This window comes from Molothrus ater, chromosome 1 (genome assembly GCF_012460135.2).
Source record: "Molothrus ater isolate BHLD 08-10-18 breed brown headed cowbird chromosome 1, BPBGC_Mater_1.1, whole genome shotgun sequence".
Classification (NCBI taxonomy): domain Eukaryota; kingdom Metazoa; phylum Chordata; class Aves; order Passeriformes; family Icteridae; genus Molothrus; species Molothrus ater.
The window spans coordinates 128,164,672-128,185,230 of NC_050478.2; the positions used below are offsets into that span (position 1 = coordinate 128,164,672).

At 36.1% G+C, this 20,559-nt stretch overlaps 1 protein-coding gene across 37 annotated transcripts in view; it reads right to left on the reverse strand.

Moving 5' to 3' along the window:
* Window positions 1-20,559, reverse strand: part of RIMS2 (regulating synaptic membrane exocytosis 2) — a 448,046-nt gene that overhangs the window by 80,913 nt on the left and 346,574 nt on the right. For 14 of the 37 annotated variants that reach the window (XM_036406572.2, XM_054515962.1, XM_054515958.1 and 11 more), the window contains 2 exons: window positions 12,724-12,759; window positions 7,845-7,945 (listed from right to left, as the gene is read on the reverse strand). The exons of 12 other annotated variants lie outside the window; for them this stretch is intronic. In XM_036406572.2, the coding sequence (XP_036262465.1) occupies window positions 7,845-7,945; window positions 12,724-12,759 (137 nt within the window). The remainder of the gene's footprint in view (window positions 1-7,844; window positions 7,946-12,723; window positions 12,760-20,559) is intronic. 11 more of the 37 variants (XM_036406573.2, XM_036406571.2, XM_036406574.2 and 8 more) reach the window with 1 other exon arrangement.

The following is a 20,559-nucleotide window of genomic DNA, read 5'->3' on the forward strand; positions in this document are numbered from 1 at the left end:
ACTCCCAGATGTGAATAAAACATCCGGACCACTAAAACATTATTATAGCCAGACTTACAAATGATAACAGTAATCTCTGGGCAAATCCTTCCTCTAAGTGTGCTCAAGCTAAACCACAGGAGCAGCTCTCCAGGGGCTGTCCCAGGAGCACCTCCTGGAGCTGGGCAGGGCAGGAGGGGTGTGAGGTGAGGGGGGAGCCAGCAAATCTGACAGTCCCTTCTGAGCCACCCTCTGTGAAGCAGACAAAGGCTTCTCTTCTTCAGCCTGGAGAAGAGAAGGCTCCAGGAAGACCTTACAGAAGCCTTCAGTAAAAACTGACAGCGAAGGACTTTTCTACAAGACTCTGTAGTGATAGAATGAGGGGTAATGGCTTTAAACTGAAAGAATAGATAACATATTAGGAAGAAATTCTTTACTGTGATGGTGGTAAGGCACTGGAACAGGTAGCCCAGAGAAATTGTAGATGTCCCATAGGTGAAGGGATCAAGACACAGCAGGGTGGAGCTTTGAGCAGCCTGGTCTAGTGGAAGGTGGCCCTGCCCAAAGCAGGGGGATAGGAAGCAGATGATCTTTAAGGCAATTCCATGATTCATTCTATGGTTCATTTTGAATCCTACACATTTAAACAGGCTCTGTGCAAGCCCTGCACTGAGATTTCAGGTCTGTCCTTTGTAAGTGTGTGCCACACTTTCCTTGATTTTTCAAGGTCAGCAGTCTAGCAGATTGATCTGGCAAACCTGTTTCCATCATGGAGCCACTGCTCTTTTGTACTTCAAATGTGAATAATGACTTTTTTGTACACATTTGGCATGGTACAGAATTAAGTAGCACAATATGGTGTGATTCATGTTATCACAGATTATTATTCCAATTTCTTAGAGTTCCCTGATTGTTGTAGCAATTCAATTAACTTCATATGTTGTCTATTTTTGAATCCCACACCTTGGCACCCAGATATTTAGTACATATTTCCCAGTTAATTTTTTTCTTTTTTTTTTTCTGTAGATTTTCTCATGTATTATCAGCCTAACAACAGTTTCAGAACAACTTAAATAATTAATTCAAGCATAGTCAAAGTATTTTGCACACTAATTGCTACTTAGTTCAATAGCATCTTGGAACTTTACAGCTTAAATTCAGATAAAAACTGTACACAGAAATAATTGAATTTACGATGAAAAGACAGTAGCTCTGAACCAATAGACTAACAGTTTAGCAATTCACTTGTCTATACAAAGCCATTCAGAAAGGAAAATACATTCTATTATAAAAAGGATAAAAGGATTTAAGATAGATTGCAGTGATTGCTCCGGCTGGAAGTTGATCAAAACATCTCCCAGGTGAGTTTAAAATGTGATTATTAAAGGAATGGTTACAATGCTCAATTGAATTTGCCTTTTACAGAAAGCTTTTGATATAAATTTTGCTGTATATGAGGTATATATGTGCTTACTAAAATATTTTTTTCTTGAAAATACTTGCTCTTTGCAAAAGAATATTTAACTCATCACTATAAAACACAGGACTGTCTTACAGTTAGCATTTGTGCTTTTTAATGGAAACACAATTCTCTGTGATTGAAAAGCCCTTTTTTTTCCCCTAGTAGACACCTATAACTAATGAAAATTCAGAGCCAAAATAGAATGATGGTTTTACTTTTTTAATTTTGGGGTCATTTTTTCTCTTTGAGATTCATTGTAAAATTATAAGGTACTTCTTCAATAACATTCTATCATGTATTTAACCTCTTCTTTCTAAACATGATTACCAATAGAAGCTTACACAAAATCGAAGAAAATGTGACAACAGAAAGTACCTGTTGACAGCTAAAGACAGCCAGCATCAGCCTCCTTTCAGATGTTTAAATTTCAGACACAAGCATCATATGTGAAAGCAGTATTTTTGGTAATCACAGTATTAAATTTTAAAATACCCTAAATTTCAGATAGAGACATGGACACTCAAGATTAAAAAAATTAATTGAAAAATTATCAAAGCCAAAATAAATAAAAAGAGTGCTTAGGAAAAGGAAAATGACAGCAACAGAAATATTTTCTAAGAGCTTGCCACACCTTTTACTGAAGAAGAAAATACTAGAAATCACAGCAACCCCTATCTATATTCAAAGTCACTAAATTAATTCTGACACATCAGCAAAATACAGTTTGATAAAAATAGAAATTAAAGAAGAGGTATTTTCTACATTACCATGTATATAGAGTTCAGTTCTGAATTTATTTCATCTAGATATATTTTTAAGTCTTATAACTGAGCTTTAAATCCTGTACTTATAGGAACCAGAACTTCCATTTCAGCAATTTATTCCCAACATTTTTTCTATTAAAAATACAATTAAATACCTGATTGAAAATATAAATGCTACCAGCACTATGGGCCAGAGAGATGCTCTGCCACTGACCAGCAAAATTCATTACAGATCATGCACACAGGAGTGATGGAATAGATGACCTGAGCACCCACAGGATGTTGGCAGTGACAGAATCTGTCCTTCCAGACCAGCTGGTGGAGCTACCAAGTTTCTGGCCCAAAGAACAATACTCATTAGTCCTCAGGAAAGCACAAAAGCCATGGAACAGGCAATGTTTCCTCACCTGGGAAGTTCTCAGTTGGTGTCTAATTGGTGTTTGGTTTATTTTCTGAAGACAAGAGCTTATTGGTGCAGAGGAGGGCAATGGGAAGGAGCAGGGAACTACACAGTGCTATTCCCTTTGGAAGCCTACCAAATTCTACTGGCAAGGCCCTTAGCTGTATGGGCATTCTACAGAAATTTATTGCACTCAATATTTGTGGGTAGTCTCTGCTTTCTTAACTATTCTCCAGCACAGCTCCTTTAGAATTATTTTGTTTCTCCAAGTTTTATTCAGATTCTTAAAATTTTAAAATTTAAACTGGTATATTAAAAAGAAGTATCTACAAAACAATTTATGAGCTGTTTTGAGGGCATATGGATATCTAAATAGCCTCCATTTTGTATTTAGTATTTTGAATATTTCTAATTACATCCTTAGCAGCATCAGCTGTAAGAAACAATTATAGATCAAAGAGGTATATGCATAATTATCATAAATTGTCAAATTATCACTGGGTATCTCATGATCCTCCAAGAACTCTAAAACAGTTGTTAATATAAAACCAATATAAATCAAATACAGCTTATATGCAGCGAAATATCAAAGTTCCCAACATCCCTTTAGTTGAATGTCTGTTTAACTCCCTTTTCCACAAGAGTTTCAAGAAGAAAGGTGGAAAGTGCTTCTGCTAGCACACTTTGCTGCTCTGCGTAAGGCTCTGCTTTGATTTTAAAGGAGGAGACAAAGGGATTCCCAAAACACCATTATACGAAATCTTTCAGTTGACAGCAAAGGTCAAAGGATTCCACATGTAGTGTACCCATGGCAAAACTACTTCCTGCAGGTTTCAGAGGGAAAAGGCAGCTCTTGGCAATGCTTTTGCACTTTACATGACCTTACAATTAAGATCTACTTCTGAGGCATTCAAATTCGGCCTCCTCCACCTCCAGATCTTACCTTTTCCACATTCTCTCACACAGGAATCCCTTAAGGTTTTACTTGATTCACTGCTGAATCAAAGTGTCTCATTCTGCAGAGCTGCAGCTGCATCTACTCTACTCAAAAAGCTAAACACATGCTTGACTCTTCTTTTCCACAGTTTAATTTGTCTTGATCTTGTTATCAGGCTAGAAGATCACAAACTAGCATGCTAGTATGCCTTATAGTACACCAAACACAGAGAATTATGCTTGTATCTAAAACTTGAATTGTGCTTGTTGATTATCAGGAAATGCAGCTTTACATATATCTGATGATGCAGAAAGTTCCAGTATTATAATCAATATGAATCATTAAAGGTGGAGTTAGGAAATCCTCTTTGATGTTCTGTATTATTCTGTATTTGATGTAGTCTTTTCTACATTTGGCTAAATAAGCTTGTTCAGCAAAAAATCCAAGTTTTTATCTGCTCTTTTACTTCTTTTATCCCAACTTTATTCCTTGTTGCTCTAACATACTCTATTGCTAATTAATACGTTACTGACTATTACTAATTGCTATATTATGTAACTGGATTTCTCTGCCTTTTTGTAGGTCATTTTTTTTCCTAATAAAACAAATAAAACGAGTCTCAAGATACTTAGAGGTTTAAATGTGTGTCAGCTAGTTGTCAGTCTCTGTTTTACCTTTGTTCCTAAAGAAAGCCATAATTTGTCACTGCTGCTGCTCCTACATAATTCCAGCTCCCTTTAGATTGACATCAGTGACCAGACTTTCTGTAGGGGCTAATGTTAGCCCGAGTTATTGGAATTCTCTCTTGATTTCACTCTGATTGCAAACACTTCTAGGGTTCTTTATACCAGAAGTATCTTCTCTCTTTTTTTCTTAGCAACAGCAAAGCTTTTTAACTCCCCTCAGCCGATCCACTGTGCACGTTCTAGTCCTTGGGGCAAGGAGAGAGGAATGACAAGATTTCTCTCATCCTTCATCCTCAATTTGTCAGCAGGAATTCCTGTATCTGAGCACTGGTGGGAATGGCCAGAGGAAGATGCTGCTCACCAAACACAGCACTACCAATTTGTTTGCCAGAATGATGGGAGTAAAGAGCAGGAAGCAAGGCAGAGAGGTTCAGAGAGGTTTGATGAGGGAGTTTGGGAAGTGACTCCAAAAGCCACCTCTACAGAATGTGAACTGTACGAGTCCAGCATGTGGCTCACTCAGCTCCCATCTTCTCCTTCCCTCTTCAGAGTACATCTTGCTTAAAAATTTAGAACTGGGAAGCTTAGCTCTTATGCAAAACAATAAGCTAGTCGCAGAAAGATTCTTGAGGGAAATTACACAAATCAGGCTGGGGTTGCAGAGGCACAGTATGGTAAATGGCTAATTTTGCTTCTGGTGGAGCACTCTTGTGCTACTGAGCATTTTTTCTTTATTTCTATAGTTCAGGTTTTCCATTATGTCAGCATCTACCAGCACTGAAATTCAGACTTTAGTATATATATCCTATTTAGTACAAGTTTACTAGTACCCAATAAGCAGAAATAAATAGTTGTTCCAATACCAGAAATTAATTTACCTCATCCTTAGTGCCTACAATGTTTTTCTCTCATCTGCTTAGCTGTAAATATTCATATGAAAGTTAATATATTACTTGCTTTTCATATGTCTGTCCTGAAACCACACTTCAGCAGCTTCTGAAGGAAGTTATTTAAGGAAATGTCTTTTGCACCCTACTAAACTAATGTATACAAATTATGGCAGCAGAATAATTATTGTTCCAAAAATAATGAGGAACATATAAGAATAATAGAGATACAATCTTTATCAACCCTGAGTTAAAAATATAAGGAGAATCAATTTCATATTTCAGCAGCTTCTAAGAACACTGAGATCTGGAATTAAACTTTTCCCACAAACTTCTTAATGTATGACTATGCACCACAGAAGGGTATGTACCTTCCTCTAAAGCCTCTAGTACTGACTTCCAGAGGTAGAACAAAGCTAGAGAGATACAACACAGGGTGACTATTTTAATATTTCAATATTTAATAGAACTCCTATTCTTATACCTTTTGCCTTCTCAGCAAGGAATGATACTCGATATTTTTTCTTAAGTTAAAGTAATCAAGAGGGACATAAAGATGCTGTTGACCTGTTGACTTCTATTTAAAGAAGGAAATAGAAAAGGTAAAAGAAAATTCTATGCGCTGGCTTTTCTGAATGTGCCTTAATGCCTACTTAACAATATTTTTCTCAAGCATGGCCATCATGAGTGCCTGCTTGTGCCAGTTGAGAAGTCTAAAAAAATCAAAGCCACTGTACACTGTACAGGACATTACAGTCAGCATTCGACATACATGTTTCAGTTCATGATTTCTAAAGAATTTTTGTAGAAACCCGGTAGATAAATTTTACTTACTTGTTTTCTGTCTCTAGATAATATAGGAATTTAATTAAGGGGAATTGAAGCAGTGGTAGTAAAAAAGTGAAGACGGAACTCTCATATGGCTTATGAGATTTATGGTTCTCACATGGCTTTGAAACTACACAATGTTAAGAATGCATGCTGAATTGCTACCTATATGTGAATATTCAGTGTCTAGTTCCACAGGCTCGTTGATAGAATAAATAACTCACTTTCAAGTACTGAAACTACACTTAAGCAGAAGAATAAATTAACTGTTTATTTCTGGAGACATTGTTTGATATGTGCAAGAAATAAACCACCATATTCATCAAATAATTCCATTTATAATTTTCCTCTTTAATACATTCCAATAATACTGAAGGCAAAATTTTAATTAAAGAGATAAAAGATGTAGAGTGATGCCCAATAATATGGTGTAGGTGAAATGGAAAAACAGGGGTAATAAATACTTCCTTAGGTAGTCATGTTCTATCTCACTCCTTTACATGAGAACCAATTTAATCTGCACCAGTCCTACTTCTGACTCAAATTTCAGCTAAGCATTGAGGGAGCAGGAAAATCAGCAGATTAATTCTGGTTGTACATACAATACATAAAGTCATATTTTTGTGGTACATACAATCACAGCACTTACGATAAGGGCCACTCACAGTGTTACGCTCATCTGTCAAAGGCAACGCCTTTCACAGCCGACAATATAGAAATGCTTTCCATCAGTGTCACATAAAAAATAGCTAAACACGACAGTACCCAAGTCCCTCTTACATGTTAATAAACATTCCTATGCTTTGTGCAGTTAAAACTACATTTGCAAAATACCCAAATAACCATGCAGCACATCTACGGAATTTTAAAGTATCTTAAGCCATTTTCATGGTCTTGGTTTTGTCAATTCTATTTTCAGTAGTAGGGCTTTCCATTTGGAAATGGACTTTGCTAAAGTGCTTCTATTTTCCCACACTGAAATGTATATTCTAGAAAGCAATTATATGAAGTGTATTAGTCTAAATTATCTTCAAAACAAATAATTAATTATAATAATAGTTAATAATTAATAATTAATAAATTTGATTGTTTATTTGCATTCAAATACTAAATGTCTCATTTTACAGTAGCTTTGCCAATCCTGAGAGCAAGGAAAAACAACCTGGAAATAAAAGTCTAAACCAGATATCTTTTCCTCAGCCAAATTTTATAGGTCAGAAGTCTCGTGTTTTCCACTTAAAATGCGACCTCAATTAATGAAGTCCTTTAGAGGACACTAAATTATTTTTGCATAATAGAAATTTAAATTGAAAATATCTTGATTATTTTAATTAACATACTCTATATGACATGACCCTGTTCCAGATACCAGGAAATTTTGGATAGTATATTTAAGGTTATATTACTACATAGATATTCAGATTCTTGGCAATCTGCCACAGCTGGGGTAAAAGCTTTTGTTGCTGTACAAAATACTTTTCCAAGTGCTAAAAAGCCACTATTAAGCTAAGTAACTCTGCATCTTCCAGTTTTCAATGAATCAAGATAACTCTGCTCAACTATATGGAAGCCATGAACAAGTTTCAATAGCTCTCATGCCATCTGTCACTCAATAAACATCTTTTTTTCCTTCTTTGAGTTTTTAAATCATGGCACTATTGTTCATTCTGATAGACAATTACACTGCTTCTTTCATTTGCTTTAACTTATATTTCTTAAATTTTAATAATCAAGAACACTGTGTGTTAAGAGTTTTGCTGCACATTTCCAAAATTTTATTATGGACACATTAGAAACTTTTACTGAAGAAACAACCTGGCACTCATCTATTACTTTCTAATAGGATGTTGGATATTTCAGTTTAGCATATTTTGTTGCTTTTCAAAACAAAACTCCCTTGCCTTAGAATGATAATCTTGTTCCAGCCTGGAATCTGATCCTGCTACCTGTTTGTACTTGCTCATTTTCATTTGGCGATTCCTTTCTTCTACATCCAGTGCACCTGTTAAGTTAAAAACAGAAGGAAAAAAAGAAAATAAATACACAAGCAGTCATCACTTTCAAGGTAAAAATTATGCTCATGGAAGTTTTAACAGAAAGAGATGAAATTTACTTAAGTTCCGTGCATGTAATTTTAGTTCCTGAATTATGATTTTGCAGAAAACCAAAAAGTTGTAACAGGAGGAAAATAGCAGATAAGTATTTCAGCAGAATCTTAATAAGTGTAACAGCCATGGACTAGCAGACCTTCCATTTACTATTTGAGTATATTCTTAGTATGCTCCAAAAATTCAAAGAATGACTAAAGGAATCTTAAAGAGCCACCCAGTGGCATCACTGTATTACATTCTAATGAAACACAGCTTCAAGAACAATTCCAGGATTCACTCATCTTGGATAACATATGTGATTGGCTTTAGTCAGGGATGGGGTCTCACTACATGACTCAGCCAGTAGCTGCTTTCAACAAACTGGTACTGTACCACAATTTACAATGTAAAATAATAAGGAAGTGCCAAAGCTGAGGTGGAAGACTGAGAAATAGAAAAAATGAGAGGAAGACAACAGCTCAGAAAAGATTTTCAAACATAATATAATTAGCTATCATTCACACATAAGTATGATTCTTTTCCACTTTAACCTGGTGTAAGTCAAGAATAAATCATTACCCATCAAATGCTAAAAACCATTAATTTTGAATGACATTTGTCTTAAAATATCCATAATTTTAATGCAAAAGTTGTCTAGGATAAAAATTTCAGGATCCCATTAATCATAAACAGAAGCTTCTGTATATTGTAAGTATTGAGCAATATGGATTGCATATATGGAACTGAGATGGGAATATTAGGTGCCAGTGTACTACAGAAACCTGGTTTAAACTCTAAATCTCAGTTGAAAGCCATTATCTAACAGCAAAGTGGGACTTGGCACAAAACCTGGGCCTCTCAGCTTTGTGGTTTCTTTTTTTGAGAGCAATAAGGGTGGTAGCATATACTATGAGAGCTGCCAGGTAGTGGTTGTGGCACTTCATAGGAAGTCTGGAAGAAGAAGAGGTAAAAGGAAGTGGGAATGCAAAAACACTAAGCTGTTCTGTTCTCTATAAACTCTCTGGCTTCTAGTTTTTGTATTCTGACTCTCTAACTTTACAACAACATGAAAGAAAAGACTGCATAAAAAATTTTAAGAGAAATTAAAATTAAGAAAAATTAATGAGAAAGAATAAATGGTGCTTTATAGGAAGAAATAAAATGAAAAAGAAAGCAGCAGATGAAAATTTCTAAAATAAAATACAGTTAATTTTTCCTATCATAATTTTCCTCAACCATTATAGAACCCATAGCAGTGTTTGTCAATTTATCATTAAGTGAATTTTTTAGGATCTAGTTTTAAAAGCTCTATTTTTTTTCTCTTGAAAACAAAAAGTTACACTGGAAAATATTTTCTTTTTTCAATGACAGAAGTAACACATGCTTTTTTGAAGTAAAATACTCCAGCCTCCTCTCAAAGAAAGAAATCATCTTTTGCTGAAATCAAAATCTTCTTGTCATTTTTCAGTAATGTAAGAAAGGAGACATTTTTCACAAAAAGGGACATTTTTTCAATTTTTCTTATGTTTTATTATGAAACCATGGCATGTTTTCTCTGTGTCCAGACATTCTGCCAAATTTCAGGAAAGTGCAAGTGAAGAAATAACAGTTCCTGAGCATAAACTAGAAAATTCACAATTGCTTGAGAAAATATTCATTCTTATCTATGATCAGTCGGCAAAGTGAAAGTTCAATTTCCATACATCCAATTGCCTATGATATGTACAATATATGCCACTCAAAAGGGAAACATAAGATATAAGGCCTTGGTGTGAGTCCTCTGCAACAAAACAAACAAAATTTGTTGCTTATTTTTTCTCAAGAGAAAAACAAGACAGAAAAATGTTGAAGAAAAATTATTCAATTCCCATAAAATCTTATTAAAGGAAAATCTAACTTCCTTTGTATTTTTGAAACTGTCTTTAACAAGTGGGCGAATTCAGTTACGAGCAAAAAGAGGAAAAGCCGAGGGCAGAGGATAGTTCATAAAGCAGCAGAAAGCTCTGGCTCTGCTGTGCATGGAGCTGACAAGCAGAGAGTGCAGGGTTACTCTGTGCCCCAGGCTGAGCTCACTGGAACTGCAGCCAGAAGCAGCTGGGACCTGCATGGCAGCAGGAAAGGCTGGAGAGCATCACGGCACTTCCCATTGCCTTGGCCCAGCATGAAAGCATGTCCCACTGAGTGCTGGGAATGCAGGGCTATCATCACCTCCACTTCTGCTGGCAAACCCCTGCTTAGCTCACACCTATGTGGGAGGGCTTAGCAGGAGAAAAAATATTTGTGGAGAGCTCAGTAACAGTCTGGGTGCATTAAAGCTTCAGCTTTTAACATGAGTTTGGTAACCGAGGCAGAACATTGGTCCCACCCAAGGACTCCAGTGCAGTCAGGAGCTGTTCATGGAGCATGTGTCAACAAACAAGAACTAACCCGAATCTAACCATTAGTTATCAACAGTGCTTAAAATACAGGAGCATAAGCTTTCACACACCTGAATTACAAGGGCTGACTGAGCCCTTGTGTTATTAGATCCTGAGCTGGAGCCCAGTACAACACATTTTCAGGGCTATAAAGACTGGCACTAGAAAAGTTAAAGCTGCTTCTGATATACTGAAGTACTGCCACAATATATCAAAGTGTATGCAACCAAATTTTGGCCAGCTAAAATGAATTCAATTCTTCATGAACATCCTTTCAGAATTTTGCTTATAAACAGTAGTTGTGCCTCCAATAGAACTATCCAATGAGACACTAAAATTCCAGCCATATGAATGCAAAAAATTAAGACTGAAGGGAAGAACAAAACCTGGTGCTGCTCACCAGACATAACTAGGGGCATTGCACTGTAGGCAACATTTTGGAGTTTTGGTTATTTTGAACTCTCTAGCATTAAATACCCATGGCCTGAAGGTTAGTTCAGTTCAGTGGGGTTTTCATGGGCACAAGGCAATTCCTGGCTGACAGAGAGACAACTGCTGATTCATTACCAGCTATTCCCCATATTTTCAGAAGAGAATGTGCTAAGGGAAAGTAATATAACTACAGAACAAAGACTCCTGAAATGCCAGAGTAAGCACAGAAGTACTGAGCAGTGCAGCCCTGTAATCTCAGATCCAAAAGGTCTGCAGTGAGAGGCTGCTGTGCCAGAGCTTAGCTCTAGTGACTACAGTAAATTAAACCTTGAGCCACATGAATTTGACGCTTGCTTTTATCTATGGAAATGTAACTAATAGACAATGAACTATAATTTCAACTTTAGCTATAGGATATTTTGCAACAAAAGTAGGGATATTTCTCAAGACACAGACAAAAGGGTGCCTGGAGGCTGTGGGAGTAAATCAGAAGAGAAGACCCCAGATGCTGCAAACAGGATTGTATAAGCAGGAATGCAGTCAGAGAATGAAGCCACCTATAGAGACTATAAAATCCAGTAACAAGCAACAGGCAGGGCCCCAAAGAAGAGGCACCCAGCTTGAACTCCAAATACTATTGCCAATTAAACATAGTAGAAAAAGGAACTCTGCTTGATTCTTTTATTGAACTGGAAGCTAGGGAGAAGTCCTATTGAGGTAAGATCCACATAATTCCTACCATGGTCTAGGCTGTATAATTCCACTCCTGCAACAGGACTCAGGACAGGCACTAAAATCACCGCTTCAGCTTCAAATAGAAAACATTATTTTCAGGTTTTAACTTGAAATAAGCTAAGACGAAACAAGATAAGATTCAGCTACTTCACCACTAAAGTGAAAGGCTGCAATCAGTGATTTGGTTAATACCTAACTTTTCCTAACCCCTGAGCTGCTCAGTGAGTCATAGTTTTACAAGGAGATAAGAAATCATTGAATTCAGCCTAGAGCTAAAGACTGGTATTTGCTCTTCAGGTCAAATATTGGCTACTCTCTAGGGTAAGATTCTCCAGCTGATAGCCTGTGAGCCACACCAGAGACAAAAGGGACAACAAACTGGCCTTATCATCCAGCTAAGGCAAACCTATCTGGTTAAAAATCATAACCAGCTGGGACCTCTGCTCTTTCATTCTTTCTCTCATTGTCTTCTCCAGTAGGACTTACTAAACCATTCTAGTTCCTAGAGATGCTGGTGATGGAGATCCTGTTGCAGGATCTGAGTTTGGAAGAGGAGTTTGCTGTACAGTGAGGCATCTGTGGCACAAAGAATTAAAGGGAATCTGGTATGGAAGAAGAGTGAAGTTTGCCTTATAATATTAGAACAGATTTAGTTTTGAATACATATGGACAAAAGGGATAGAAAATTTGGGAGGCACAGCCACTAAGGCATGGGGAAAAAACGCATAATGAGGGGACTAAAGTCTGATAAAGACTGATATTTTGGAAATCAGAAACCTCTAATAGAGCAGAAACACATGTGCAGATGAGTCTGCTCTGTGTCTGGAGAGGGGAGGACAGAAAGACGTCTTAAAGTGTATGATATCTGCATTTAGCTGATTCTGGTCTCTTTCTTACCATTTCTCACCCTTAATTGACACCCTTAAAATAGCAAAGGAAATACATTTGGGAAAGTCCTTTCTTAGGTTCCATTTCCTAGTGTCTATTTTGAAATCTGTAAAATACATAAAAATTGCACTCGAACTCTTTGCTGCATATTTGCTCAACATAACAGATCAAAGAACTTAAGAGAAAAACACAAAAATATTTTTAATAAGTCACCCTACCTGTATCCCCATTCTCTGGATCTGTTTTCTTTTCTTCTAAAACAAATGAAAGCAATACGTAAAGCAAAAAGAAGGGGAGAGAAAAAAAATGCAGAAATAATAATAAAAGTAATATAAAATGCATTAAAAAGGAAAACATTAACAAAACTCACCAAATTAATATAACATGAAGAATTTAGTCAACCAACCAAGTATGGTGCTCTGAATCTAGAGGCATATTCACTGCATGCTAGGGCATACATTTGTGTGCTGATATTGAACATTTACTGAAGGGAACCCATGGATATTTTGTGCACTTCCAGAATCATTAACACACTCAAGAAAAAGAGAGCAAGGTAGGTGTCAGGTAGAGTTACTTTCCGGTTTCCTTAATCAGGATGACACAAAAATAGAAGTTAAAAAAAATTTGCTTGTGCTGTAGGTTTTATGCAGTGCACACACAAGACACAGTCTAATGGTTCAGGCATAAAAATTGAATGTGTCAGAATCGCTTTTGGCAATTACTTTAAATCTTCTTTGGTTTAATCAATTCTCATAGCTTCTACAGGTTAAAAGGTTTAATAATAATATTACTGTAACTTGTCTTAGAGTTAAAAATCATGAAGAACCAAAGACACTACAATCAATACTCAGAAACCCAGTTCATGCACAAAAACTCAGCTGACTGGTGCCAACTCTGAATACATATCAAAGGTTGTAAATGGCTTAGGGCATTCATCTGTCACAAAGAAATGAAAATATATTGGATCCTTATCAAATAATTTGGCAGCCCATAAATAATCTGAAATCCAGTTTTGGTAAATAACGTGAAAGAATTTTAAGTCAGATGAAATTTACTTAAATTAGAAATACATTAACTTTGAAATAGGTTCTGTTTCCTTTTCAAAACTATATTAAATTCAATTAAAACAATCCCATGAATATAGAACAACAGCCCCCAGGCTACACACCAAAAATAGTATGCATTAGTAGAACTAAATATTTTTCCAGTTATTGGTTATTGAGGATTGCTCAAAAAATTATGATCTAATTTACAGTACACAGACTGAAGAAGAAAACAAGAGTTGTTGTATTTTAAGGAAATATAATTTTGTAAGTGGGTATCAAAGCAAAGGATGAAGTCAAATTCAGAGAGAAATCATACTCGAGCAAGGTAGAATCATAAGAAAGAAAAATGTGTTCCTACAGAGAGCATAAATAATATGCTACACTCCAATAGGACCTGGCTTCCTATCATGTGTGGGATCAAGATTATTGTTCTGCTGGCAATTTCTAGTGGAACTATTAGGCAAATTAATGGGAAACAGATATGGCAGGTCATAAGCCTACACTTTCAGCAATCAGTGGCTATTGAATCAGTTCTTGGAACTTCTCCCATTCCCTGACCTTTCCTGCCCCACACTCTACACCATTTTTAAATAAGGCTTTTTGTGTTCTTCTAAGTTGGCCTTTGGGCAGCCTGGCCTTACTATCTATGTGGGCTGTGGATAGTGCTAGGAAAATAGCAGAGAAATGATCGATTTTTTTGCTCTTCAACCTTTTCCTTCAATCAAAAGATTTTTATTTTTCTTTTAGTTTTAAATTTCTGTTACAAATATATAATCTAAAAATACAATATCTTTTATTGTTGCATTACTTTTTAAAGCAGAAAGCAATTTGATAGCTATAGCACTGATCCAACATAATGCACAATAGAAGAAAGTGAATTGAGTCATTATAACACCCATGAGCTTGAGCTCAGAGAGAATGATGACATTTCTAGGTTGGTCCATATGCATAGTGAAAAGAAATCTTTACTTTGCCTAAATATTATCTTAATATAGAAATCTTATACAGAGTAATAATTTTTAAGAGGCCTAGAAGTCCATTTATCCTTATGTATAGATGTCTTTCAAACATGTATCTTTAAATAAATACATTGTCAAAATAAAGAAGTTTGAAACCTGTCAGACTTTCACTCATTCTTGTTCTAGATATAGAAAGTATATAGGAAAATATTTTCAAACCAGACCATAGAAATTAATATCATAGCATTTGCAAACATAGAAGTCTATTTGATTCTTGAATTTTAAAAGTGTGATTGAAGGGCTGTAACAAATCTCTACAATAGATATATTCTTTAGGGTTTAGTAGAAGGCTCAACACAGTGGATCCAACTCTTCACAATACATATGAACTGAGGTTTCATATGTATTGTGAAAAGCTGCCTGAAGAAGTACTAGAAAGGACTGAAGATTGAATTGAGAAAGATCTTATTTGGGTGGAAGCAGCAGAACTGAACAAAACTGATATTATCCATTTACCAAATAAAACAATATTAACATCACAGCAGCAAAGATCTTCACTGCAGCTATGGGGCTATTCATCACCTCTAAAGGAATTCATAGCAGGTTCAGGATGTTGATACTAAAGTAATTAATGCTTTTGTTTGTAATGTGTTCCAAACAAAAAAGCTCTAAGGACCCTTAATGTCTTGAAACTGCTGAAAACCCAAAAATCACTATAAGATTATTTTAAAATGTCTCAAACTGAAAAATATGAGAAGACAAAGTTACTCCTAAAAAATCTTGATCTGATTTTTTTTTCTATATATGACCAGTATCATCACATTAGTCCTTATTTTTCTACATTATCTAATTTAACCTTGATTTACAAACTGAAAAGCATATATTGTGTCCTGTGGTGTAATGTTCTCAATTCAATAACTAATTTTTTTCAGAGCAATGTACTTTGAAGAAAATAAATCAATGCTTTAATGAAGGAGATATTTCTGCACATTACAGAAAATAATTGTATGTTTTCTGCTTTATCAGACTACAGATATATTTAAGTATATGGATGAAATATAGAAATGAACTATAGATATAGAGAGATTGAAATGCTAAAATACTCTCTCTCACAACCTTCTTCTACCATCACAGTAGACATTGCTATTATAATGACCACTGACATTTTATTTAATAGTAGACACAGCCATGCTCCCGTGGTCTAACTTCTTGTTTTTTCTAACTGGTTCTAATATCTCTGAGAGAGATCTAACAATCAAATATGTATCTGGAAGATAAAATGAATAGAAAAGACTACAAGAGCAGACTTGTCAAGAACTAAAACTTATCTAAAATGGCCTTGATTTTCTTGGAAATGCCTTAATTCAATGAACTTTACTCTTCTGATGGGTACCTGGGGGTGCCAGGACCCCCATCAGACTTCACCCACATCAAACCAAGAAGTCTCATGTAGCAGGGACTCCAAGTTCCTTGGAACAGATGAGAGAATAGAACAACAGTTCCACAGAAGAAGCAGGATAGCAGATTTCTCCCTAGTCATGGATACTGTGGCAGTATTGAACAATTTCCCAAAAATTACTGATGGCAGCATTGAACAACTGCTCAAACTTGCTGGCTTCCTGGTGGAGATAAGGGGCAACCTGATTGTGCAGCCTTAAGGTTACAACTGGGAGGTGCTGGGCTTCCCAGGGTTTCTCCCTTCTCTCACAGGTGACTGCTCCAAACTTAAGGTTAAATCCTGGTTCTGTCCTGACCTTTCTCTTCTCATTCACCTGGGATCCAGGTGAATGAGATTTGCATAAACTGAACAGAGGTCTAAAATAAATCTTGACCTCCTTGCTTTGAATGAAAAAAAATGCAGCTTCCAATGCTGGAGGATACGCATGTCACTGCAAGAGACAGATATGGAAGTCCTAGTTTGTTTCTGAGTTTAGGCACAAGACATGACAGTGACATAAAAGGTTTTATCCTTCTATTTTTCATATTTGCAGACACCTAGTATCAGCAATATGACTATGAATATGAATTCTATTTCTACAGCGGGTAAATTACCTCCTCTACTTATGTGCTTTATTAAAAATTGAGTCTGATTTCTCAAGGTAGTCCAAATTATTAAACCACATTTTATTTTTAAAATTAAATATATATGTAGTATCCTAACTTTGGGTAAGTACTTCAAAAAAATGCTAGCTGAATTTCTTACTAGAGATTTCTCTTGAAATGTTATTCATGAGAATATGGGAAAATCAATTTTATTCTGAAAAAAAAATCCCTGAAACACAAAATCACAGAATATTCTGAGCTGCAAGGGACCCATAAGGATCACTGAGTCCAACTCCTGGCCCTTTACAGGACAGCCGCAAGAGTTTCACCATGTGCCAAGGAGTATGGCTCGAAGATTTCTTGAACTCTGTCAGGCTTGGTGCTGTTGCCCCTGGGGAGCCTGTTACAGTGCCCAACCATCTTCTGGCTGAAGAAGCTTTTTCCTAATATCCAACCTAAACCTCCCCTGATGCAACTTCAGGCCATTCCCTCAGGTCCTGTGATTGGGCACCACAAAGAGAGATCAGTGTCTGCCTCTCCTCTTCCCCTCACAAGGAAGTTGTAGACTTCCCCAAGGTCTTCCCTCCGTCTCCTCCAAGCTGAATAGACCAAGTCACCTCAGTCATTCCTTGTATGGCTTCTACTCAAGCCCCTGCACCATCCTCATAGCCTTATTATCAAATCAGGCAAAGGAAAGAAGATTGTCTCCTAAAATTAAATAATAAAATGTAGAAGTATTTGCTTTAAACATCAAAACTTTCCACTTAAAGGTCTTGTACTCAAAGGATAACATTTCCTCCTGTTTGCTGAGCTATTAAATTCCAAGTCTACCTCTAAGGAGTTAGCTCTAAATTTTTTCATTCTGGCTTTCAACAGTGTGAAAAATTAAACTGCCTAACTGGTAGAGGTCTAGCAAAGTATCAGATGCTGTGATATAAATGGTTACTGAACTTTGCTCCGGGCGTTTTTTTCTGATCTGTGGCAAATATAAAAAAATATTGCTGCAGCAAACAAGTTCTTTCCAAGTCTGTGATCCACATCACAGTCTGAATGAAAAGAAAAAATAATTAATGGTTGTTGAAGGGTTCTTCAATATATATATATTAACTTATATATTCTTGATACTTAATATTACTGTTTAAATATAACTTATTTCCCTTAAAAGGACATGCTCAAAAAAAGACTATTTCAGCCAGCCAACTTCCTAGCAGGGAACATGGCTTCACATTCCTGTTTGCTATTTGAGGATTGCTTGATGGCTTTTTTCTTTTGTTGGTGTTTTTTTTTTTATTTTTCTTGTTGGTTTCAAGCTTGACATACCAAAGAAAGACTAAAACCTGGGGACCATTTCTTGCCACTTAAATAAATTTTTATCACAATGCTAAAAGCATGTTAACAATGTTCCTTTGGATTATTTGCAGAATACACGGCACTGTTTAGTAAAAGAACTAAATAAAATGGTGTGGTAATCTAAACAGGGAAGTTAAAGAATCTCTACAATCCTGGGTTTATAAATTGACAGGCTCAGCTAAGGTCTTCATCATTAGGTACACATCAGTGCAGATGGTAAAGTGCAAATATATTTTTAAGCAAGTTGGAAAATTCTATTTTGCATATTTATTAAAGTGATGATTAGGGCTATGGCTAGCCCTTTTTTTATGCTGCCTAGATCCTTTTCTATGATGATTTTTGCAGGGTAGCTGGTGATGTTTTTCTGTGCCTCATACAAAGGTGTACACACATTTTGGTGGCTTTCATAAAATACTGAGGTCTACATGGAAAAAGCATGGAAGAAAGAAGTAGTAAGTCAAATACTAGCTAAAACATCCCATTTAGCCTCTCCCAGGAATTCTGGCACATCCTCCCTATATAAATGACATGAAATAGGATTTTGAAAGTGTAAAAGAAAAATATCTGAGTGGCCAGTAGGCCCTTATATTCTGTACCCATATAAATCAATTCAGATCAGCCCCACTATAAGCTCGTCATTGTTTTCAGGAAAACCTGAGCAGTCTTATTATAAAGGTTTCCAATATCCTGCTTGCCAAGCATGCTTCTCAGAGTTCCCACCACTGGTACACTCCACAGCACAACCACAGAGAATTTCTCATTCTGATACTGCCACTTCCAATCATAGGCACAAACATTTGGTAATAATTGTGCCTCTGCTCTCAGAAAAGCTAACAGGTATTAATAGAGATTCTTCAGCAATAGAAGAATGCAAAACACATCAATTAGCATCTCAATAACTAGAAAGACAGTCAAAGGTTTAGCCAAAGAACACAAAATGATCACCTGCATTTGGAAATCAGAATAGTTACAAATTAAACTACCAAACATTTTGCAAAATTATGCTGTCATTTTAAATTACATGATCTGATGTATTCACTATTTTAGCTTCAGCAGACTGATCATCAGCATTTATTTTTGGGGTTTAGTACAGATGGCTACTTCAGAAGTCTTTGGCTTCTGGATTTAATTCTAAACAAACTAAAAAATAAGGACAAAGAGCTGCCCAGCCATCCAGTATAATAAATCTATTACTATGCTAAGTACCTGTAGATTGAATTCAGAGTTTACAAAATTAGACTGAATTTGGAGTTTAACCTTTGGGTTTTGTTGACCAAATACAGATTTAGATGCTTTAAATGTCTCTTTCACAGTCTAAGGCACCAGATTTTAAATAAGCCTGTCAAACTAAATATCACAGAAGTGTTCAGAGATGCACAAGTAATTTAATCATAGTTGTGCTAAAATGTTACAAATCCTACCCAGAAATGTTTTTTCAACATAAGGAAAATGGAAACAGAACAAGGCATCATTCTCTTCTATAAAGGAAAGTGTGTCACAGAATACTGACTGTAATAATAACTCAAAAGCAGAGGGGTGTCATGTTCTGCTTATAAAGGGTAAGTATATCACAGAAGATTCTCTTTTGGAAGACTTGAAAAACCTCTCATGGTTCTGTAAGATAAGAATGAATTAACAGACCTGTGCTCCTTGTCTTCTGATGCAGTTGATTTCTTAAACACTCTGAATTGTACCATTTTTTTTGTCCTTGTTTTCTCCAATAGTAAATTTGCCACACCTGTTCACTGTTTGGCCCTTCACTGTCCAGGTTTATGAGCTCTTCCAATTTGGTCAGTCATCCTCAGTAGGGTTTGTTAGTTTTTGTAGGCTTCATTTCCATAAATCATGTTATTACAAAGAAACTTCATAATTAAGCACCAAAAATGGTATTTCAAAGTCCTTATCTATTTGAATTTCACTCTGAAAGTCAACAAAAACTCTAATCAAGCCTTTGTGTGCTCTTAACACGACAGTTTTGTGCCAGAGGATGCAAAAAAGGACTTCAATATCTATTTCCATTTCTTTCATGGCCCTTTAGAAATGGAACAGTCTTTTCTAACATCCATTCATGTTAGAAAGTTTAGAATGCCTGGGTATTACTATGCCAGCCCTTCTCATCCTAGAATTACTCACTCAGCTCTATTTCTGCTGTATGTGCCCTGACTGCCATACCCTGACTGGCATGGATCCGCCTTTGCAATGCCTTGATGATCATTTTTTGGGCAGTTACTTGAGTCAGCTAGATCAATTGTTGGAATTCTGAAGAATGTTCTCTGTATTTTATATGTTTGAAGAAGCAGTAAGTATTATGTGCAATTGCCAGTAATTTTTGCCACGATGATAACTGGTTGGTCTCACCCATCTTAGAGATGAAAATAAAGATGTATGCCTCTCACTAAGGCTCTTGGGTAGACAAAGGCTCACTTCCACTTCTCCTGAATGGAAATACTCTTAGTGAAGACATTCTCAACAGTTTTGACAACATCTAAACCTATGAAACATGATAATTTGGAAAATATGAAAACCCTGCAACTCAAAGCAGGTTTGTGAAAGCCCTGGATCGCAAAGCTCCTCCTTCACCCAAGAAAAACAGGGTTTAATCATTAAGGATGCTATCAAGCTCTACTGCTGTCAGATAACAAAATTGATATTAAAA